The following is an 18,545-nucleotide window of genomic DNA, read 5'->3' on the forward strand; positions in this document are numbered from 1 at the left end:
TCTGTTGTTTTTGGATGCTTTTAAATGACAATTACTTCAGAGAGGAGTGATTTTTATCGTTGCTTTCAGTCTAATTGTATTTCCACTAATGCTTTATACTTCATGTGAGACATTGATTCCACCTCTCGCGCTGTTTTAAGAAATGATGCAATTCTGGCACCCTGTTCATCTTTTGAAGGTAGATTTAGAGGTGGACCTTAGGTATTGTTTAACTTTGAGAACATCAAAAGTGGTCATAACGTTGATTTAGACAAAAGAGCATAAGAATTGTGTATGGATGTGGTGCAGGTCTGGTAAAGACAACTGTGATGTGCAGCACTCCACAGACTGCACAGTGCAGGAGAGGTAGCCATGTGCTTTATTAACTCTTGACTACCCCCAGAACACAGAGAAACTCATCTCTCAACTTTATTTTTGGAGAACAGACTTGCCAGGCACCTCTTGAACTGTCTCTTTAGGGATGTCTGTGAGCCACAGCAGAAAACAAAATTTTAATCAGCTTTAGGGGGCTGCTCAAGGAAGGGACCCTATGACAATTAATCCAGCCTTTTGGTCAAAGCAGCATTCTCTCTGTTAAAATTAAGGATCTGCTTGGTTCAGTGATTGGGTTACTCTGTAACTACCTGTACAGCACTGTGGCAGGCTCAGTCAGAGGGTTAAAGAGCTACCAGTCTTGCAGTTCCTTATTCTGAATGTCATGTGGGAAGGGGAGAGCACCAGGGAATGTGGGTCAGCTCATGTCCTCTCCTGACACAGGTGGACTTGAGGCCCTAGAACAAGTGCTCAAGCATGTGATGTTCCTGCTGAACACAGTTGTTGGCCAGTCTCTTGTGTCTTAGGTTCCCAGCTGCTCTGCAATTACCTCCTCAGAGACTTCTTTCTCTTCCCTACAGGCCCCGTAGTATACTAGGGTTCCTGTCCACACTGTATCCTTCTACTCAGGCAGTGATGCAGAACCAAAGAAGATGTACGCATTATGCCTTATGATGCCAATTCCAGGGATTTTTACCATATTCTATAGCAACTGTGATTCTAAATGGGTCCATCTATGAGAATGAGGAGATATAGAGATTTTTGAAATTGTACTGCATTTCTTATAGAGTTTTGAGGGAAGGTGGAGAATCTTGAGAAATTGACACCATTTGAAACTGTGTGGTCAACCTGTTGTGCCCCTGAGAACCTCCGATATGACTGGCAGCAATGGGATTTTTTTTTCTTGAAGTCAAACATTGTTTTGTCAGGGAAAACAAGGAACAATGTTAACAGTGGCATGATACTTGCTCCCTGTGTAGGTTATCCCAGGGGCCTAGAAGCTACTCACTGAAAGTTTGGAAAGCTGATTCCCATCTTTAAGTCACTCTTTAGCTAATTTTAGGACTTCAAGGCAGATTTTACTATTTTAACTCAAAAAACTAAATTAAAAAAAAATCTCATGTAGTACAATGCATACTTACACTTTAAATCCTTCAGATTCCTAAAATCCGCTTAGACAAAATAATCTAGATCACTGTTCAGAACAAGAAGAATTTAAAATCCAGCAGTTTAACTGCCAGAACCCCAGTTCACATGGCATGAGCTGCCATGTCAGTAGCCTAGGCTCAGTTGCCCAGCAGTGCTGCTTTAGTTGGCTCACTCCTGGCTGCAGGTCAGCATGCCCAAGGTGCCCCAGTGCAATGCCCCATGCAGCACCCAGCTGTCCTTCTGCACTCCCCTGGCATGCAAAACCCCTGGATGCAGAGTTGGTGCAGGCATCAACAGGGGCCTGGTGTCTCTAGAACCAGGCAGTTACTTCCACTCTGGCTCCTCTGCTGGTGAGTGACATTGCAAGCTGTTGCCTTGGCAGCACAATGACCTGGTTACAAGTGAGCTCTTGAAGAGAACAAGAGGAAATTGAGGCTGAGACATGCATGAACTTTTTTCTACTTAGTTTTATTTTGCATGTTCTGATCAGCCAGAAGAGGGAAAGCTTAACTGAATGGCAGATAGAAGGATCTTTTGCAGCTTTTAGAAGGGTCATCTGGCTAGCTTTTAACCAGTTTCTGTACTAATTCAATAAAAAAGAACATTTAAAAAAGCCTCTTTTGTCTCATGCAACTATAGCTGTACAACTGGGTCTGTTTCTCTCTTCATACAAGAGAATGTTTGGGAGAAGAGTTGCTTGGATTTGGTTTGCCACTAATTTTTCTGTATGTGAACTGGGTCAAATAACTTAGTAGCATTTGTCAAATTATAAAGCATCTTCAATGAAAGGACCCATGTAAATACCAAGTATTATCATTAGTTCATTGAGGGATTTGAAAGAGCCTTACAAGCATGGATGTACTAAAATTTAATATTTTCCAGTGAGATAGTTGACACAAGGGATGGGTGAAGTAATCATTTTGTGTCTATGAGAAATGCAGTGGGGTTGTCCTACTGTGAACTGTTAAATCACAACAGCGTAGTAGAAGTTGTTAAGAAAAGTACAAGTTCATCTAAGGTTACAGAAGGGATTAGGGTGACAGGATGTAATTGATTTGCCTGGAATTTAGCCATATTATCTTGATTGCACAAGAAGTTTCATAACTCTTTAGTGATCAAGAACGGTCCCAGCATACTTAATTCTTTTTATCCTGATCAAGAACCAGGACAACTACCAATAAAAATCAAACTGTCTTGAGGCTGGGCAACAAGGTATTTTTCTTTCAGCCAGAACAATGCTGCCTTTTTAAAATAACTTGAGTCTTTCATGGAGCTCTCCTACATTGTGAAGAATCCAGTTGTTCATCTAAGAGAACATTCTCTGCATCCTCCTTTATTTGTCATGGCTTTTTTAGTTACATAATCATTGATGTGTCTATGTGCATATAATTCTGATGTGTTTTTCAGTAGGTGTCAGTTTGCTCTTATGGTCAACATAAAAGAGTCTTGTTGCCATCTAAAGAATGGGAAATGGAAACACAGGAATACTGACACCTGTCTTCAGGGTGATCAATTCAAGATGAATGAAGTTCCCTTTCCAAAAGTGTTGATTTTGTTCTTACCATGTCCAACTTGATTTCTTGGCTCCGGTGCTTTATCCAGAGCCATAAAATGTATCAAAGAAGAGAAGTTCAGTTTCCTTTGTAGTCTGTTTTCTGCTAGAGGCACAATTTCTATTTCTATCTCATTCCTTCATGAGTAAAACACTAGTAAATGCTGAAAATTCAGTATAGCTCAGTGGTTGAAACTTAGTGTCACTGAGTTGATAATGATGGACTAAAATCTGAGACCCTTCAAATAAGGGAGAGGATGGAAGATGACCTTGCAAGCACCAAACGAAATCCTATTGCTATTTAAAAACAGACACATGAAAACACAGAAGCGTGGGAGAGAAAACTCTATTGCTAAGTTGTTAGAAGAACACCAAGCACATCTGCATTTCACTAATGATGAAGTTATTTATTTACTTGTGGGATCATGCTTCAGTAGAAGCAATGCTCAGATTAAGTACTATTAGTTCTTTAAAATGAAAAGCAGCACAGGAAAACTAAGAATATTCATAATCTCATCAGATACAAGTCTAGGATGCTTTTGAAACTAAACCAAAGTATTCATTGGTTAGGGACATCGTAGAAAACCTGCTGTGAGACTTCCAAGATTTGATTATTTTTATTCACCATCATATATATTTGAGATGAAATGAAAACAGGAAAAAAAAAATGGTGAACTGCAGACAGGCTTCTTGCAGGAACAGCCTATGGCATGTAAACTGTAGAGATGAGGTCAAGAATTTGGGACTATTTTCTTGACCCGTGTAATGAATGATGAAGCTCACTAATGAGGAAACAGTTCCAGTAAATTCAGATTGGGGCAGTTGACTGGAAGAGGTCAAAGGCTTTTTTCCCCAGTCAGAGCTGACTAGTTAACCCAACAGATGCCAAAGATCTGTGACCTACCCAAAGAGTGGAAGGTTCACAGTCTAACAAATGAATCTCCAGGTGATGATTATTTTTTCTTTCCCCTCTTCCTTACTTCTTTTCTGGCTCTGAAGATGCAAGAATTGGAACAGAGAGTGATAGAAGCAGAGCAAAGAGCTGAGGATGCAGAAAAACAGGTAAAATATTCTCTTATGTTGCTCTGGTACAAGCTCATTAGGAACTTGCTCTAAACCCCCTCCAGTCTAGCGTACAGGCAGCACCTCGTAGCACTGTGCTATGCTAGGGAACACTGACTTACAGTGGTGAACGTATATTCGGGTCATATTTCCTGGTCTTTGAGTCTGAACTATGAACAGCTTCCTAAATATGTTCCACAGCAAGTGAAAACCAGCATCTTATATATGCCACTCCACTTTGCAGCCTTTACCTTCTCACTTACAATAGGCACACTTAATTAAGGAAAAGCAAGGGGATACAGTACCTCAGGATTAAACTGCAGAGATAAAGCTGTCTGGCTGGTCCTCAGGAAACAAATATATTAACAGTACTGATAGGGGCTTGTTTAGAAGTAGAGAAGTTCCGCACAGAAACCAGAGCGCGTCTGCAAAACCAATCAGTTGTTTTAGTCTCTCTTCTCATCAGTAATTGATCTGAATGAGACAGAGAAAAGCAGTAAGAGCAGGAGATGATACACTGTACTATAGCAATTGGAAAATTAGGCACATTGTCTAAGTCCTTCTATGTTCCTTGAATAAAAGCTAAAGAGATAGAAAGGCTTCAACTTATGGACAAAGAAAAATATACCTTTAAGAAACAGACTTTTGTGCAGTCTGGACTGTAAGGAGTATTGTAACACAAGCCAGGAAGGGCCAGATGGCTTGGGCTCCTGCATCACTGCATGTGACAGCTGAAGGGAGGCTTTGAAGTGGGCCAGCTCCCTCCAGCTGGTCAAGAACTACAGGACTGAGCACTGAGTCAGAAATTAAAGCATAGAGCTAAGAACTGTCCAAGATGTTTGGGAATGGCTGTCAAAAAGGATTTGGGTAGTGAAGGACTGAGTGGACTGTTGTAAGCACTTGGAAGTTCCTAATTCTGAGGCAGTGTTTCCAGCTGTAGAACACAGTATTGCAAGCCTCCATCAGTTTTGTATTGATGGTGAGATTTCTTTTTTCTGACCAACTTAAATATGGGAAAGATACTAATTGCATGCTGTTGGCCTCTATGCTAGAACAGCAATTGTCAACCAAGAACAAGAATTGTTCATGGGAGTAGTATCAGTAAGTCCACACATAAAAACATAAATTAACAAAGGCAACGTTGACTCTGTGACTGCACCGACAGGAAATGTAGCTAACACTGCAGGCCAGTGAAGGAGGTTTTATACTAGGTGACAACTCAGCGACAGAAAGTGTGTCCATGATAGAGGAAGATTCATGGACACCAAGAAGATGATGTAGGGCAAGTCAAATCCAGGTCAGAGAATGAGCAAAAGAGAACTTGACTGGGAAGGTATAGAAGGGGTACCCTAACAGAAATGAAGGTCCTATGGCTTTGTATAGGGCAGATCCTAAAGACTAGCAATCTTCAAAGCCGTAGAGTCTGCCTTTCTAGCACCTTGGCCCCATCTAGAGAGAAATATTGCTAGAGACACACTATGCTGCTGCCTAGCAGCCAGAAGATACAACAGAATAAGGAGTAGGGACACTCCCTTCTGCTAACAAATGTATTTCTCATGAATGAAAAGCAGCTTACAAATGAGAGGGATCTGCATCAAGTGTAAAATCCCTTGTTTTCTTTCACTCCAGGATTCCAAGGGATTGGATTTGTTAATTCAATGGGCTCCTTGCAGCTGCCAACCTCAATTAAAGAAATCACATACTTGCAGTCCCCACTCTGAACCTCTAGCACAGAGTCAACATTTGGGCAGCAGACAGAAAGAAGGGGCCATCTCTTTTTACTATAATCACCCTAAACTCCAATGAAAACACATCTGACTCAGCAGGCTTAGTTTTCTGGCTCAGATATTGAGTGCCTACTTTTTTTTTTTTACTCAGAATGAGGAAAGGCATTGTGCCTCTCTGCTTAATGTAGAGAGACAGAAGAACAAAACACAACTGCAAGTATGAGGTATGGTCTATTCAACAGAGCATGAGTAACTCTCTTGCACAAGCTTTGTGAAGTGCCCAGATCATTACCCATCTTCTGCCTTCCTGGTTCCAAACTCGGGCAAATTAATGGTACTTGGAACTGGTTTCTTCACTGATTCAGTCCTCTTGTTAAGTACTTCATTTAACGTATTTGAGTTAAGCTGGCAGAAATCCATTCACTTTTAGAATGGAACTCTTATAGTCCACTGTGATAGGATGAAGTAAAGATAAAAAAGACTGGCATATAAAGAGATACTGATTTTGAAGAAAGCGAAGTTTTCAAAATCAATTAAAGATTTGGAAGGCTCCAGCAGCAGCTAAATTTTAAAGCATGAAACCTGTCAGTGGTGAGGAAGCACTACATTGTTTATCTCAGCAGGAGAATCAACAAGTGTTGGCACTCACAGGAGCTCAAAGAATGGGCAGATCTATAAAAATACACTTACCAGAACACCAGAAGTTGTTAAAACTGTATCTTAAGCTGAAGGTCACAGGGAGAAGGAAGAATTCTCAGGATGTTCTGGTGAATACTTTGGTGCTGCATGGGCTTAAAAAGCTGGCCATGGTATTTCAAAGGAAGAAAATGTGGTGTACCTTGCCTAGATATCTGTAAAGAGATTAGTGCCTGCATAGTCTCTCTGACCAATAACATGTGAGTACATAACTTCCACAGCGTGTTTGTATTCATTTTTCAGTTTGCATCTGTTACACCTTCAGCAGTGCAAACAAATGGACAGTGTTCTTTTCATAAACAGTATTTAAGGTTTTTTTATTCCTATTCTGACTACAAAAATATGAAATCCCAAAATACTCTGTGAGTTAGGGTCTTACCACTGAAGAAGCAGCTCCTTCATTTGCATTGTTTTGTGGTTTGGTTTTTTTTTTTTGTTCTCTCTCTGATTGTCATTACAGGTCAGAGTTATGGGAGAGGAGATAAAACTAGCCAACATGAAGACTGGTGAATCAAACAGCACTCTGTACAGGAAATACCAAGAGCTGATGGGTACAGTGCAAAGAAAGGAAGATGTGATTAGCAGACTGGAGACACAGTTAGCAAAACAGGTAAAGACATCTTCTGCATGCAGATTTGTAGGTTTCATGAGCCGGAGGGACTTGGTAATGCGTGGTTCAAAGGTACAGCTTATGTCTCCACTACACATTAGCCTCTTACAGAGAATCTGAAGGCAGCTCAAATGATGTCCTCCTCAATGAGATTTTTCTCCTTCCTTTCTTTTTTCAGACAGAAACCTTCATTCAGCTTCAGTAGCCCTTGTCTCTTCATTACAAAAGCTTGGTTGATATCCTTCAAGGACTTATGCTACTGTTAAATCAGTGGTGAGACCCTAAATTGTAACGCTCAAATCTAGTCACAGTATTTGTCTGCCTTCCTAGCATATATATTGCTCCCCAAATCCATTACAGGGCTCACCTCTGTCTCAGCGTGGGCTGCATCTTGGGAAGGGGCTTTTCCTAGTCTTCAGTGATTCTTGGGCATAGATCTTGTCTTGTTGGATGCCTTCAATGTAAAAGACCAGCACTTAGCCTTTTCCATTCTCATTTGGTGGACGATAGGAGGTATATCTACAGCAGAAATTTATTTCAGTTCTTGTAAATGCTTTGGCCCTGTAGTCTGCTTTATGATACGAGGAATGGGATAATCTTATATTATTAAGTAAATTACTTCCTTTTTAATGGAAGTGCCTTATGAGAATCTTATGTGAAAATATTTTGGTGTTTCAGTTGCACTTTCAATTTAACTAATTGGTAAATATTTCAAAGGCAAGGTAGATTGGTAAGCTGTTAGACCTTACTGTGATCAAGTACAGCGTGTGGAGGTCAGGTGTCAGGTCTCCGGTTTCTGACCACTTCCCTGGTCCAGCTTGCTCAGACAGAATGTAGATAAAGTTTCTCTTCTGGAAGAGAAAGAAAGTGTTCAGAAGGAGCTACAATAGTGATCAAGGTCTAGAAGCGGTTGTCGCAGTCAAAGATGAAAGAAATTCTGATTTACCCATGAATACAAGGTATGATTTGATTAAAAATTAATAAATGCTTGTTGGAGAAATGTTTCTGTTAATAGAAATCTTTTTATTCCAGCAAAAAGAGATTTCTGGAAATGAAAACAGAACCTTGACAATTTCAGACAAGTAGCACTCTCTCTGGGTCACTGGTTTAGTTTCAAAATGGAGAGAGAGAGTGGGAGTTCTGGGAGTTAATTGAGGACTGCTGTAATGTTGCCATCCTATTTGCTTTCACCAGGTTGGAGAGAGCTGTAGAGTTCACAGTATTAATAAAAGGACACTGAGGTCATGTCTGCACTACACAATAGCAGGGGACATAATGAATCCCTAACTGCTCCTGGATCTTTAGGCACAATAACTGCATCTGTGGGTGCTGTGCCTGAGCAAATTGGTTCTGCTCAGAGGCAGGGCTTACTAAACTCTGTGACAATGCTGTCATAATGTTGCTATTCTAGTTTAGGACCCTAAGTGAAATACTGGTTTTGTACTTCACTGTGTAGTATAGCAATATTCTGAATCGTTTATCACTTGCTCCTTGAATTATTAGGGATTCAAAAGCATAACCATATGATGATTATTCAAAGGACTACAGTAAATCCACTACATTTGTCAGATCATTTCAGTCCAATAGTCATGTATAATATTATGACTCTAGCAAAGGCTGGCACCTGATAATTAGGAACACACACAGCTATGTTCAACAAGGAAAAAAGCTAAATTCTCCTCTTGAAGCATGAGATTAGATTACTTTCATTTCATTGTGCTCAACTAAAAATGTTACTGCTGCCCATAGTGTTGCCAAGGTCTGTTCTAAGGTCAGGAAGCACATTTGAATAAAAGCTTTTCAATGTGTAGCTATGGTGACTAAAAACATTCATGATTAAGAGCGGTGCTAAGATGTTGGGAATTTACTGGAATCTACTGTATTTATATGGAGTTAATTAAGTGTTAAGAACACATATGTTCTTCAGGTTTTTTTAATTAAAAAACGAACAAGAAAAGAGACATTAACTTCTGTTCTAACAATTATTGATACTTGTACACATCAGCAAATAAAATAGGAAAGCAGACAACATCAGTTGCTACCAGCAGCTATTACTTTTTGTTCATTTAATACAAGAAATTAAAGGCTGAATATATCATACATATTCCCCCTTCCTACCCTGTTTCTAGAACTAATTTCTTCTTGTAGTCATTTAAATCACAATGTAGATAGGAGGCCTTTCTGTGACAGTGCTCCTGATGAACCCACAGAGGAGATAAACAGAAGGCTTCAGGTGACAATAGTACCTATCTAGTGCCTTGCAGAGGAAATTCCCAGAAAAGGAGAAAAATGCAGCTGAGAAAACACAGCTGCAAAAATGATGTTGTAGCAAAGTTGCTCAATCAGCTACCTGGGAGAAAAGCGTTCATTGTACAAATCAACAGTATTCCTATAACACTTCTTTGTAGTATAGAAACTGCTTTCATCAATATGTAAACATGCCACCACTTATACCACCTAAAAACATCCCGGCAGATCTTAGTGTTTCAAGATCAGATTCTTGAGCTTTTTTCATCTGTGTCTACTGATTTTATCTACTTTCTCAAAGAGAACACTGCGTGTTACAGGTATGTTGTTGGTGTTAGTTTCCATCTCATGTGTCTTTAATACCTATACTCTCCACGTGCACTTACAGCAAATGAATTGCTTTTGCTTGCAAGAATTACACTATTTTATCAATCATCTACTGGCACTGCTTAACTCTTTATTAACCTCAGCCAGCAGGGTGCGTTTTGGAGGGTGGTGTGAGGAAGGACACTACAGATGCTCAGCAGCAACGCTGCAAAACCACCTAAAACAGGAAAACTTGCAGACTACTTAAAACTGTGGGATGTAGGCAATCATTGCCTAAGCTAGGCTTGCTATTCCACAACAGACTCTTGAAATAACCCTCTGAATTTGACACCAGGCACTATATAAGGTAACTTAAAGAACATACTTAAGAACCTACGTAAGGTAACTTGATTTTTCAGAGGTCAGCTGGATGGTAACGTCCAAATAGAAGTTTTAAGTTTTACATCTATAATAAGATTGTCAGTGAACAACTCATGCCTTATGCAGTAACCCACTGAGAATACTGTTAGTTGTACTATCCTAATACATGTAATCCTTTTTTTGGCACAGAAACAGTTGAGGACTGAAGAAGCCAAAATTGTTCAAGAGAAAGCTGCCAAGATTAAAGAATGGGTAACATTTAAGCTGAAAGAGGTGAGTCTACAGCCTGCTGCCAAGTTTCAAGGCCTATGGGTGGATGCAGTGGCTGCACTGCCTATATGCTGTTATGTAGGACCAATAGTCGCAGGACAGTCAGTCTGCGACAGAGGCTTTCAGCTTCCCCCCCCCCCCCCAATGCACACATTCAACTGCAGGACTAGAGTTACCCCTCAGGGTGATTTTACTGCTTTGGACAAACTGTGACTGGCTGCTAAGTCACTAGTGCCTAAACACAGTCTCTGAAGAATGCAGTTTCATTGACTAAACACAAACGGCTTTTCCCCAGTTTTCCTCTGCCTCTCAACAATACCAGAGAGAGTACTGTTGGAAATACTAATAATCACACACAAGAAAAAAGGCTTACTCACCCAACTAGTGATAAGGTTCTCTAGCTACAGAATATTCTTTCCAAGGAAATAGCCTTCATCCAGGAGACGTTCTCTCTTCCGAGGCTAGCCCTTAAATGAACCATGGGGGAAGGGGGGAGTGGACCCTGGGTCCACCCCCTACCAGTCATGTGGGAAGTACATTTAAATTGTTTGCACCTGTGCTTCCTGGACCAGTCACACTCCTTCTCCAGGTGCTCAATCATCAGCTGAGGCCATGACCTAACAATTCCCTTACAGACATAAGGCAAAACTGCAAATGTATAATGTTTTCTTTCTTTGGTCTTCTAGAGCAGGTAGGGATCTTGTTTTACACATACAGGATGAGAGGAAAAAAGTGCTGTTCCTGGGAAATAGTTATTTGATTGTCTCTTTCATAACAGTTATTTCTGAAATGGGAATAAGTGGTAAACAGTAGCAGAAAACAAAATTAAAAGATCTAGCTGAGAAGTACAAATAGTATATACAGAGGCTATTTGAGAAAGCACAAAAAAGTGGAAGTAAAGCTACTGAGGAGAAGGATTTTAAGGTGACTGGTAGATGTCACCTAATTTTTTCAATTTTCCTGTTCAGATACTTGAATGTAAGTAAAGTTGAAGACTTGTTCTGTGTAGAGGAACACAAGCACATACAGACCATACATTAATTTTCAGTTTCTGTTATTGTTGTTTTGTAGCTTGAGCTAGAAAATTACCACCTGAAAAGCTGTAATCAGAGGCTGACTGAGCAAATAGAAGCCCTTCAGGACACATTGCAAGGTAAATGTATTCACCTGGTGTTGTAGCCCACTAACCACCTCAAGAGTTCAAGTCAGCATTCCTGGGTTACATTCTTAACTTTGTCAGAAATAAGCACTTACATCATTGAGCAAGAATCATAGAATCACAGAAGGCCTGGGTTGAAAAGGACTTCAAAGATCATCGAGTTTCGACCTCCCTGCTGAGTGCAGGGTCGCCAACCACCAGACCAGGCTGCCCAGAGCCACGTTCAGCCTGGGCTTGAATGTTCTGTTTCTCAAAGGATCTGTTTTTAAAATGGGAATAACATTGTTTAGCTGCCTTAAAATACTCTTAATTTGTTTTCCATGAGGGATTGAACATAGACTCCCTTTTTTTTGACAGTGAAGTAAGCCAGAGAGATCTTGAGTTTAAAGCACTCTATAGGAAAACACTAGTGGTGCAGGATAGAAACCTCTGAGGTGTTTCACTTCACTTTCTCATTTCAAGTATCTTCATCTTCAGAGGCCTGCCACCCCTGCTGACACATGGGTTGAGTAACTGAATGGGCCAAGGCAGCGGCTGTCTTATCTGCCTGTACATGCCTTTCTTCTGTGCTATCAGGTTGGGGTGAAAAAAGCAGTTTACACTGTTTGTGCTTTTGTGGTTCTTGAAGGGAGGATAGATGGAGATCTTTGGTCTCCAGGATTTGAAATGAGCACATTTTGTTGCAACACATTTTAAAGAGAAAATTCTTTACATCTTTTTTTTTTTTTAAATGGGCTTGGTTTGATTACCTAAGATGAACTAATTTTCAGAACTTCACAGGTCATGCAGGCAGGGGGTATTTCTTTCCTGCAGAGGTCTCTTTCTGGCATTCGCATTTCTCCACAAATAATAGAGCAAGATTCCTTCTAAATCCCACATTTCGAGCTAAATGCTTTATTGACTGGGTTTTTCTCATCCCCTCTGGCTCTGGCTGTTTACAAAAAGAGAATGGCTGGTAAGCTGCGTTAATAATCTGGAATTAAGTGTTCCCTGTAGCCCAGTGCTCTGGGCAGTAAATAGTTCTACCCTGTCCCCCACTGGTCTCACTGTGCCAGGCTAATTTCAGAGGCCCCTGCAGAGGGACAAATCTTTTTGCTTGCCATGCTAATAGTAAGAGCTTTTTCTGCTTCATCTACTGTCACATCTAGTAAGCTGCAGAAGTACCAAAAATATTTAAAATGAACGGCCTTTTTTCAGTCTAACAAAAGCACTTGTCAGGCCTGTGTGCTAGGAATAGCTTTGTTAACATCCAGTTTCTTGTGACTCGGTTGCCAAGGTCAGAACAACTCTTATGGCTGTCTTTTTCTCAGCCATATTTCCAAAAGTGGGCTTCACCCTCTCCACAATCAACAGTGATTTATTCTGCTGTTTGCCCTTCCCTTTGTTACTTTGTGTCTTCAGCGTGTTTCTACTTCCACTGAAATCTCTTTGGAGTTTAAACAATGCCTGTGGAGTTTGTTCAGGCAGCATTTTCAGTGATATGTAGTGAATGTGACTCTGCACAGCTTTATGCAAATTCTATGGCATGTTATGGCTTGCTGCTTTTCAATAAGGCAATATATAAATGCTAAGGTCAGTGAAAATCACTAAGTGATTAAGTGACCACATCCCATCTTGCAGGAAATTGTGTATATAGTTTAGTTAGACTTCCAGAAATTTCTAGTGGTCTAGAAAAGAGTATTTGAGAAGATTAGACATGAAAAAATGAAATGGGGCTTTATCGGAACCAAAGACTAAAATGGCAAAGTTCTAGACTTCTTCTAGGTTTCAGATTAACAGAAATTAAAAAAAAAAAAAAAAAAAAAAAAAAACCACCAAAACACTGATGTGACTGGCCCAAGGAGATTCAGGGAGTTTTCTTCCCAGTCTTCTTTCAGCCTTGCAGGAGTTTTGGCACAGATTCACTGTGGCTGAATCAAAGTATGTCCAGAGTTGAGGAGACCCACAAGGATCACTGAGACCCACTCATGGCTCCACACAGAGCCACACAAAACATACGACTGAGAGTGTTGTTCAAATGCAGCTTGAACTCTGGCAGGCTTTAGACCATGACCGTTGCCCTGGGGAGCCTGTTCCAGTACCTGACCGTACTTCAGTGAAGAACCTTGTCCTAACACCCACCTGACCTTCCCCTAATGCAGCTCCATGCAGTTTCCTTGGGTCCTGTTGCTGTCACCAGAGAGAAGGGATCAGCACCTGCTCTTCCCATTGTGAGGAAGCTGTAGGCCACCATGAGGGCTCCCCTCAGTCTCCTCTGCAGGCATGGCTGCTCCTTGAGGTTTGTTGTCCCTGTCCTAATGGTACAGAAGCAAGACTGAACCTATGACATGGTTGCTTGAGGCCTTCTTGCTTAAGTTTAGTTCTAGAAAATAAAGGTCTGAGTTTACAGTCTCCTGTGGGATACCACAGGAGCTTGCTATGGTGAGCAAGAGGCACAGATAATGCGCAGGGCTTTAGCATAAGTTTCTCTGATAAATAATATCCTCTGCTACTCAAAGTTGTATCCACACTCTCATCCTCTAAAGTTCTCATTCAGTAGAAATGAGTGGAAGGATTGAAGAGAAAAGATCCATGTTAACCAGCATTCTGGGCCACCTAGATGGTTTTTGACAGAACATTGTGTAGATAGGTGCAATTCCTTCTCATGTCTGTTTTAAGAGAAGGGACATGAATGTGGATAAGAATAAGAAATAAACAACTACTCTATTGGTTTAAACTGAAAGCTTGTCTAGGTCAATATCTTGTCTTCTGGTTGTCTGGGGAGAAGGAGGGAGAAAAAATAAACAATAAAAAGCAAGCAAATAAACAACACCGCAACTTTTCTTCCATGAATTTCAAACTCACTGCCTTATAATTTCATTAGGTATCTCTTAATTCCGCTTCTGTAAGAAACAGTGATCAATCATTTCCTATTCATCTTTTCTGTACAGTTCTAAATATTTAACACTTCTGTTATAACTGTCCCCATGGAACAGAAGAGAGATGGCTGTAGTTCTAATTAGGTCAGAGTCCCTTCTCTAGCCTGTCCTGATATGGCTGCTACTGAAATACAACTGAAACAAATGACGCTAGCAAGAAACATTTTAGATGGTAAAGTATCTGAATGCCCTAACCATGTATTCTCCTCCATCATAGATACAACCAGCATTCCTCCTTTGGAGTCTCTTTGGAGCTGTAATTCTCTGAAGCCCAGAGCACCACAGGCCTCTTACCCTGAGAAGATAGACCAGAATTCTAGGCTCCTTGCACCTGGTTTCAGACATGTGTGTCAGACAGGATCTACCAAACACGTCCTCTCTACAACAAACATAGTCGTGGCCAGTGACAACTTTACTGAGGATGGAGAAGATAAATCTATGCTTTCTCAGAACACAATGAAGCTCTTGACTGACCCATCAAGCTGGAATCTCTCCACAGAGAAAGACACGTTCCCGGCCATAAGCTCAGATCACAGGCTAGGGTGCTCTGATCCCTTGTCACTGGACCCTCAGGCTGAGCCCACAAGACTCCTTGAGGCTTTGACTTTCCAGTCATCTTTAGAGGGTAACCATAGCACTGTGAGCACCTTGCAACGAGTGACTTTGGACAGAGCCAGCTCTTCTGATGATCTGACTGCCAGGTTCCACTCCCACCATTTGGATTCTACTTTCTCAGGAGAAATAATGAGTATCTTTGGGGGCTGTCTCCAGACTGCTGAGCCACCTCTGTCTGTGTCAGCGTCTGCCATTACAGCATGTTCCATCTGTCCAGAGAGAGAACCTGGGCTTGGCACAAGTATGACCTTTCCAAAAATACGAGCTCCCAGTACACCAAGAGACAGTATCCAACTGGCCAAAAGACATTACAGCCAACCACAGTCAGGTACTAGTTCTTCCTGTCGTGTAATGAGCTTCAAGGCTAGTACCTTCCAGCCCATAAAAGATTCCCCAGTCTGTCATGGGCCAGTGGAGGAGACAGACATTGATGATGACACGGTGCTGGAGAAGATGGAGACAGAAAGTGGCCTGGTAACGGAAGAAGCTGGAACGTGTGAGGTTAACCACTTACATACAGAGCAGAGAGAAGCTGCAAGTTCCAAGGCTGGCATCCTTGAACCAGGAGGTAAACCTCCCACACCACCTCTGCACAGATTTCCTTCCTGGGTAAGAAACATAGGGACAGCAGTCCAAGAGGTGCTGTTCATCTTTGAGTGGTGCCCAGTAGCTAGGCTACATCAGCTTTTGATCTCAGACACTTGTTTTCTGGGAACATAGATTGCATTTCTGAACCATTTAGTCTGACAGTTTCAGTCATGGGGCATGCTACTTCCATTGACAGTTTTCTTATTCTTTTCCCTTTATAAGAAAAAAAATCAAAGAAAAATAGTTCTCAAGATACAGACAGGAAAAAAAAAATGAAAGTCAAGAAGTGTTGCATTGTGATTCATCCTTACAGGACATCAAAAGTTAATCCTTAGTCCTGTTGTCACATTTTTAATATTTAGATCAGATGGCTGTCCTTTTGCTAATCTGTCAATCCAACTGATAAACTTGGTGGAAATCAATATAATATCCTAGGAGATAATTCCATTCTTTTCAATTTGCATTTTTAAAGGCGTAGACAAACAGGTGGCTTATTGAAGGTGCAAAAAAAAGCTGTCAGTGTTCATTCTCACGTTTTATAATATTTTTTCTATGAAAGCTTAATTTTTGATCTTTGGATGTGTCCTTTACGATATCAGTTTAAATCCCAGTATAATTGCAGCTGTTTTTCTGAAGGAATCTCTCTGCATTCAGTCCATAGTATGGAACTATATTGGGAACAAAGCTTGATAGTATAGTAAAAGAAAAGTTTATGAGAAAATCCAGTATTTTATCTTCAGAACAGAGTCAGAGGAGTGTATCTTAGTACAAATAGAATATTAAATAGCAGATTAATCATTAAGTGACTTGGATGAAGTGAAAATTTCCTCCTCGCCTAGTTTGCTGCTAATATGAAACTGAGTGGACTGGCTGATACCACAAGGTGCTATGCTGCCATTCAGAAGGATCTTGACAGACTGGAGAGTTGGGCAGAGGGGAACCTCTTGAAATTCAACAAAGGCAAGTGCAGAATCCTGATCCTGGGATGGAATAAACAGGCTGGGAGCTGACCTGCTGGAAAGTAGCTCTGCAGATACGGACCTGGATACGAGGTTGCCATGAGTCAGCAGTAGTCCCTTGTGTCCAAGAAGGTCAGTGGTATCCTAGGATGTGTTAGGAACAGCATTGCCAGCCAGCTGAGGCAGATGATCCTTACCTGGAGTACTGTGCTCTTGAAAGCAAGTCCAATGAAGGACTACTAAAATGGTTAAGGGACTGGAACGTCCCTCCTCTGAGGAAAGACTGAGGGAGCTAGGCCTGTTCAACCTGGACAAGACTTGGGGGATCTTGCTAATGTCTGTAAATACCTGATGGGAGGATGCAAAGAAGATGGATCCAAGCTCTTTGATTCCCTGTGGTAGGACATGAGGCAGTAGGCACAAACTGGAACACAGAAGATTCAAAGATTCTATCTGAACATCAGGAAGCAGCTGTTTTCTGTGGAGGTGACAGAGCACTGGCACAGGCTGCCCAGAGGCTGTGGAGTCTCCTCCTTGGAGATCTGCAGAAACCGCCTGGATGTGGGCCTGAGAACCCTGCTCTGGATGTTCCTGCTGGAGTGAGTGCCACCTCTAGCACTCTTGTCCACCAAGTCTGTTGTGATTCAGGGAATTATACATATGCACATTTCCACTAACAATCTTTTACCTAATGTCTGGTGGAATGGAGCAATTTTTCTTAGAGGGCCACTCCTTCCTGCCCAGAAGGGATATGTGATCATGTGACATGAGCACTTCTTTTTTGCAGGAATGGTGTTTTTGTCTGACCATTGCTGTTCATGATATTGTATTGTTCCAGGAGAGTCGAATCTATGCTGTGGCCAAGTCTGGCATGAGGTTGTCTGAAGTGGCAAATGTAAATGACACTTCCAGCTGCTGTAAGTTTTAGACAATATCCGTCCTTAGAGGGGGATTATGGTGACAGTGTGGGACCTGGGCATCTAACTATTTACATTTCTTCATTTTCTTGCATGTTTTCAAAGTAAATTTAACAGATAGCCATAATAAAGAAGGGAAGGGCAATGGCTGTTGCTGGGCTGTTTGAGCCCCCATATTCAGTAACATCTTCAGGCGACTCTTATTTCTTTCCTTTGTTGAAACTGTTCTGCTCCGGTGTATCTGTGACCTGCTTTTAGCCATGTGATTTCACCATTACTTTCCCCTGTTTGTGAGCCGGGGAAGGTAGCCACGAAAAAGTTCCCAGTGAAGCAGGGAACAAATTGTCCACTTTGGCTTTTACCTGTTCAGAAGTGGTTCACTGGAGTGCCATCATAACATGGGGAGCATGGGGTGGGTGAGATGTGTTACAGGCTAAATGAAAGGAACGTTGCAGCTGTCTCTGGCAGTAGTATGTGATTAATAACACATCCTTTAGGCTTTCTGAGGCCAAACAGTCCAGGATGACAGTCCTCCATTGTGTTCCAAGAGGCTACACGAGGTACACACATACACGTACCTCTCCATTAAAACCTGTTTCATTTCACCAGATTGCATTTTTTGCTCTCTTGTTCTCTCTGAATTTTCCCAGTTTCAAATTTCTCATATTCAGCTTCTGGGCCATTTACCTGTCTCATCTACAGAAACATCACAGTTCCAGTCTACACTACATTGAAGGGGGTAAGGAGTTATTTCAGTTTTCTTCTTATGAAAAGCAAGGGCCAGAGCTACCACTAGTTTGAGAGAATGGACTGAAGCTGTGCAGAGAGGAAAAGAAAACTAAAGAATGCTAAGAAGGACTGGAGATTAAAAGAATGTAGAAGGAACAGGAGGTGATAAATTTATACAGAAAAAAAAAAAAAAACAGAATGCTGCAGCAAGTTTTGGTACAGTAAGTTGTAGTTTGTACCACAAGGCTGTAGAAACCTAGAGTGGTTGTAGCCTAGAAAGTGAAAGGGTGGAAATGAGGAACCCTGGGACAATTTTGGTCAAAGCAGTATGAAAAGCAAGGGCCTGCT

The 18,545-nt window shown here is 41.2% G+C and overlaps 1 protein-coding gene and 1 long non-coding RNA gene across 11 annotated transcripts in view; one reads left to right on the forward strand and one right to left on the reverse strand.

Annotated features, from left to right (window-relative positions):
* Positions 1-18,545, forward strand: part of PLEKHH1 (pleckstrin homology, MyTH4 and FERM domain containing H1) — a 52,754-nt gene that overhangs the window by 9,329 nt on the left and 24,880 nt on the right. For 4 of the 8 annotated variants that reach the window (XM_021400887.1, XM_021400879.1, XM_021400880.1 and 1 more), the window contains 7 exons: positions 4,013-4,075; positions 6,959-7,108; positions 10,232-10,315; positions 11,384-11,465; positions 14,607-15,613; positions 17,390-17,468; positions 18,119-18,207. In XM_021400887.1, coding sequence (XP_021256562.1) covers positions 4,013-4,075; positions 6,959-7,108; positions 10,232-10,315; positions 11,384-11,465; positions 14,607-15,613; positions 17,390-17,468; positions 18,119-18,207 — 1,554 coding nt within the window. Of the gene's footprint in view, positions 1-4,012; positions 4,076-5,953; positions 6,027-6,958; positions 7,109-10,231; positions 10,316-11,383; positions 11,466-14,606; positions 15,614-17,389; positions 17,469-18,118; positions 18,208-18,545 lie in introns of those variants that run through there. The other 4 variants (XM_021400885.1, XM_021400883.1, XM_021400884.1 and 1 more) reach the window with 4 other exon arrangements.
* On the reverse strand, positions 1,547-11,257 carry LOC110400742. 3 transcript variants are annotated; one of them, XR_002440042.1, is made up of 5 exons: positions 10,690-11,257; positions 7,858-7,959; positions 7,476-7,627; positions 6,493-6,653; positions 1,547-1,869 (listed from the first exon to the last, which is right to left on the reverse strand). It is a non-coding gene; the product is annotated as an uncharacterized LOC110400742 (long non-coding RNA). The 3 variants fall into 3 exon arrangements; XR_002440043.1 differs by lacking the exon at positions 1,547-1,869 and adding an exon at positions 6,033-6,252; XR_002440041.1 differs by lacking the exon at positions 1,547-1,869 and having other exon boundaries at positions 6,033-6,653; positions 10,690-11,253.

Source organism: Numida meleagris, chromosome 6, assembly GCF_002078875.1.
Source record: "Numida meleagris isolate 19003 breed g44 Domestic line chromosome 6, NumMel1.0, whole genome shotgun sequence".
Lineage (NCBI taxonomy): Eukaryota > Metazoa > Chordata > Aves > Galliformes > Numididae > Numida > Numida meleagris.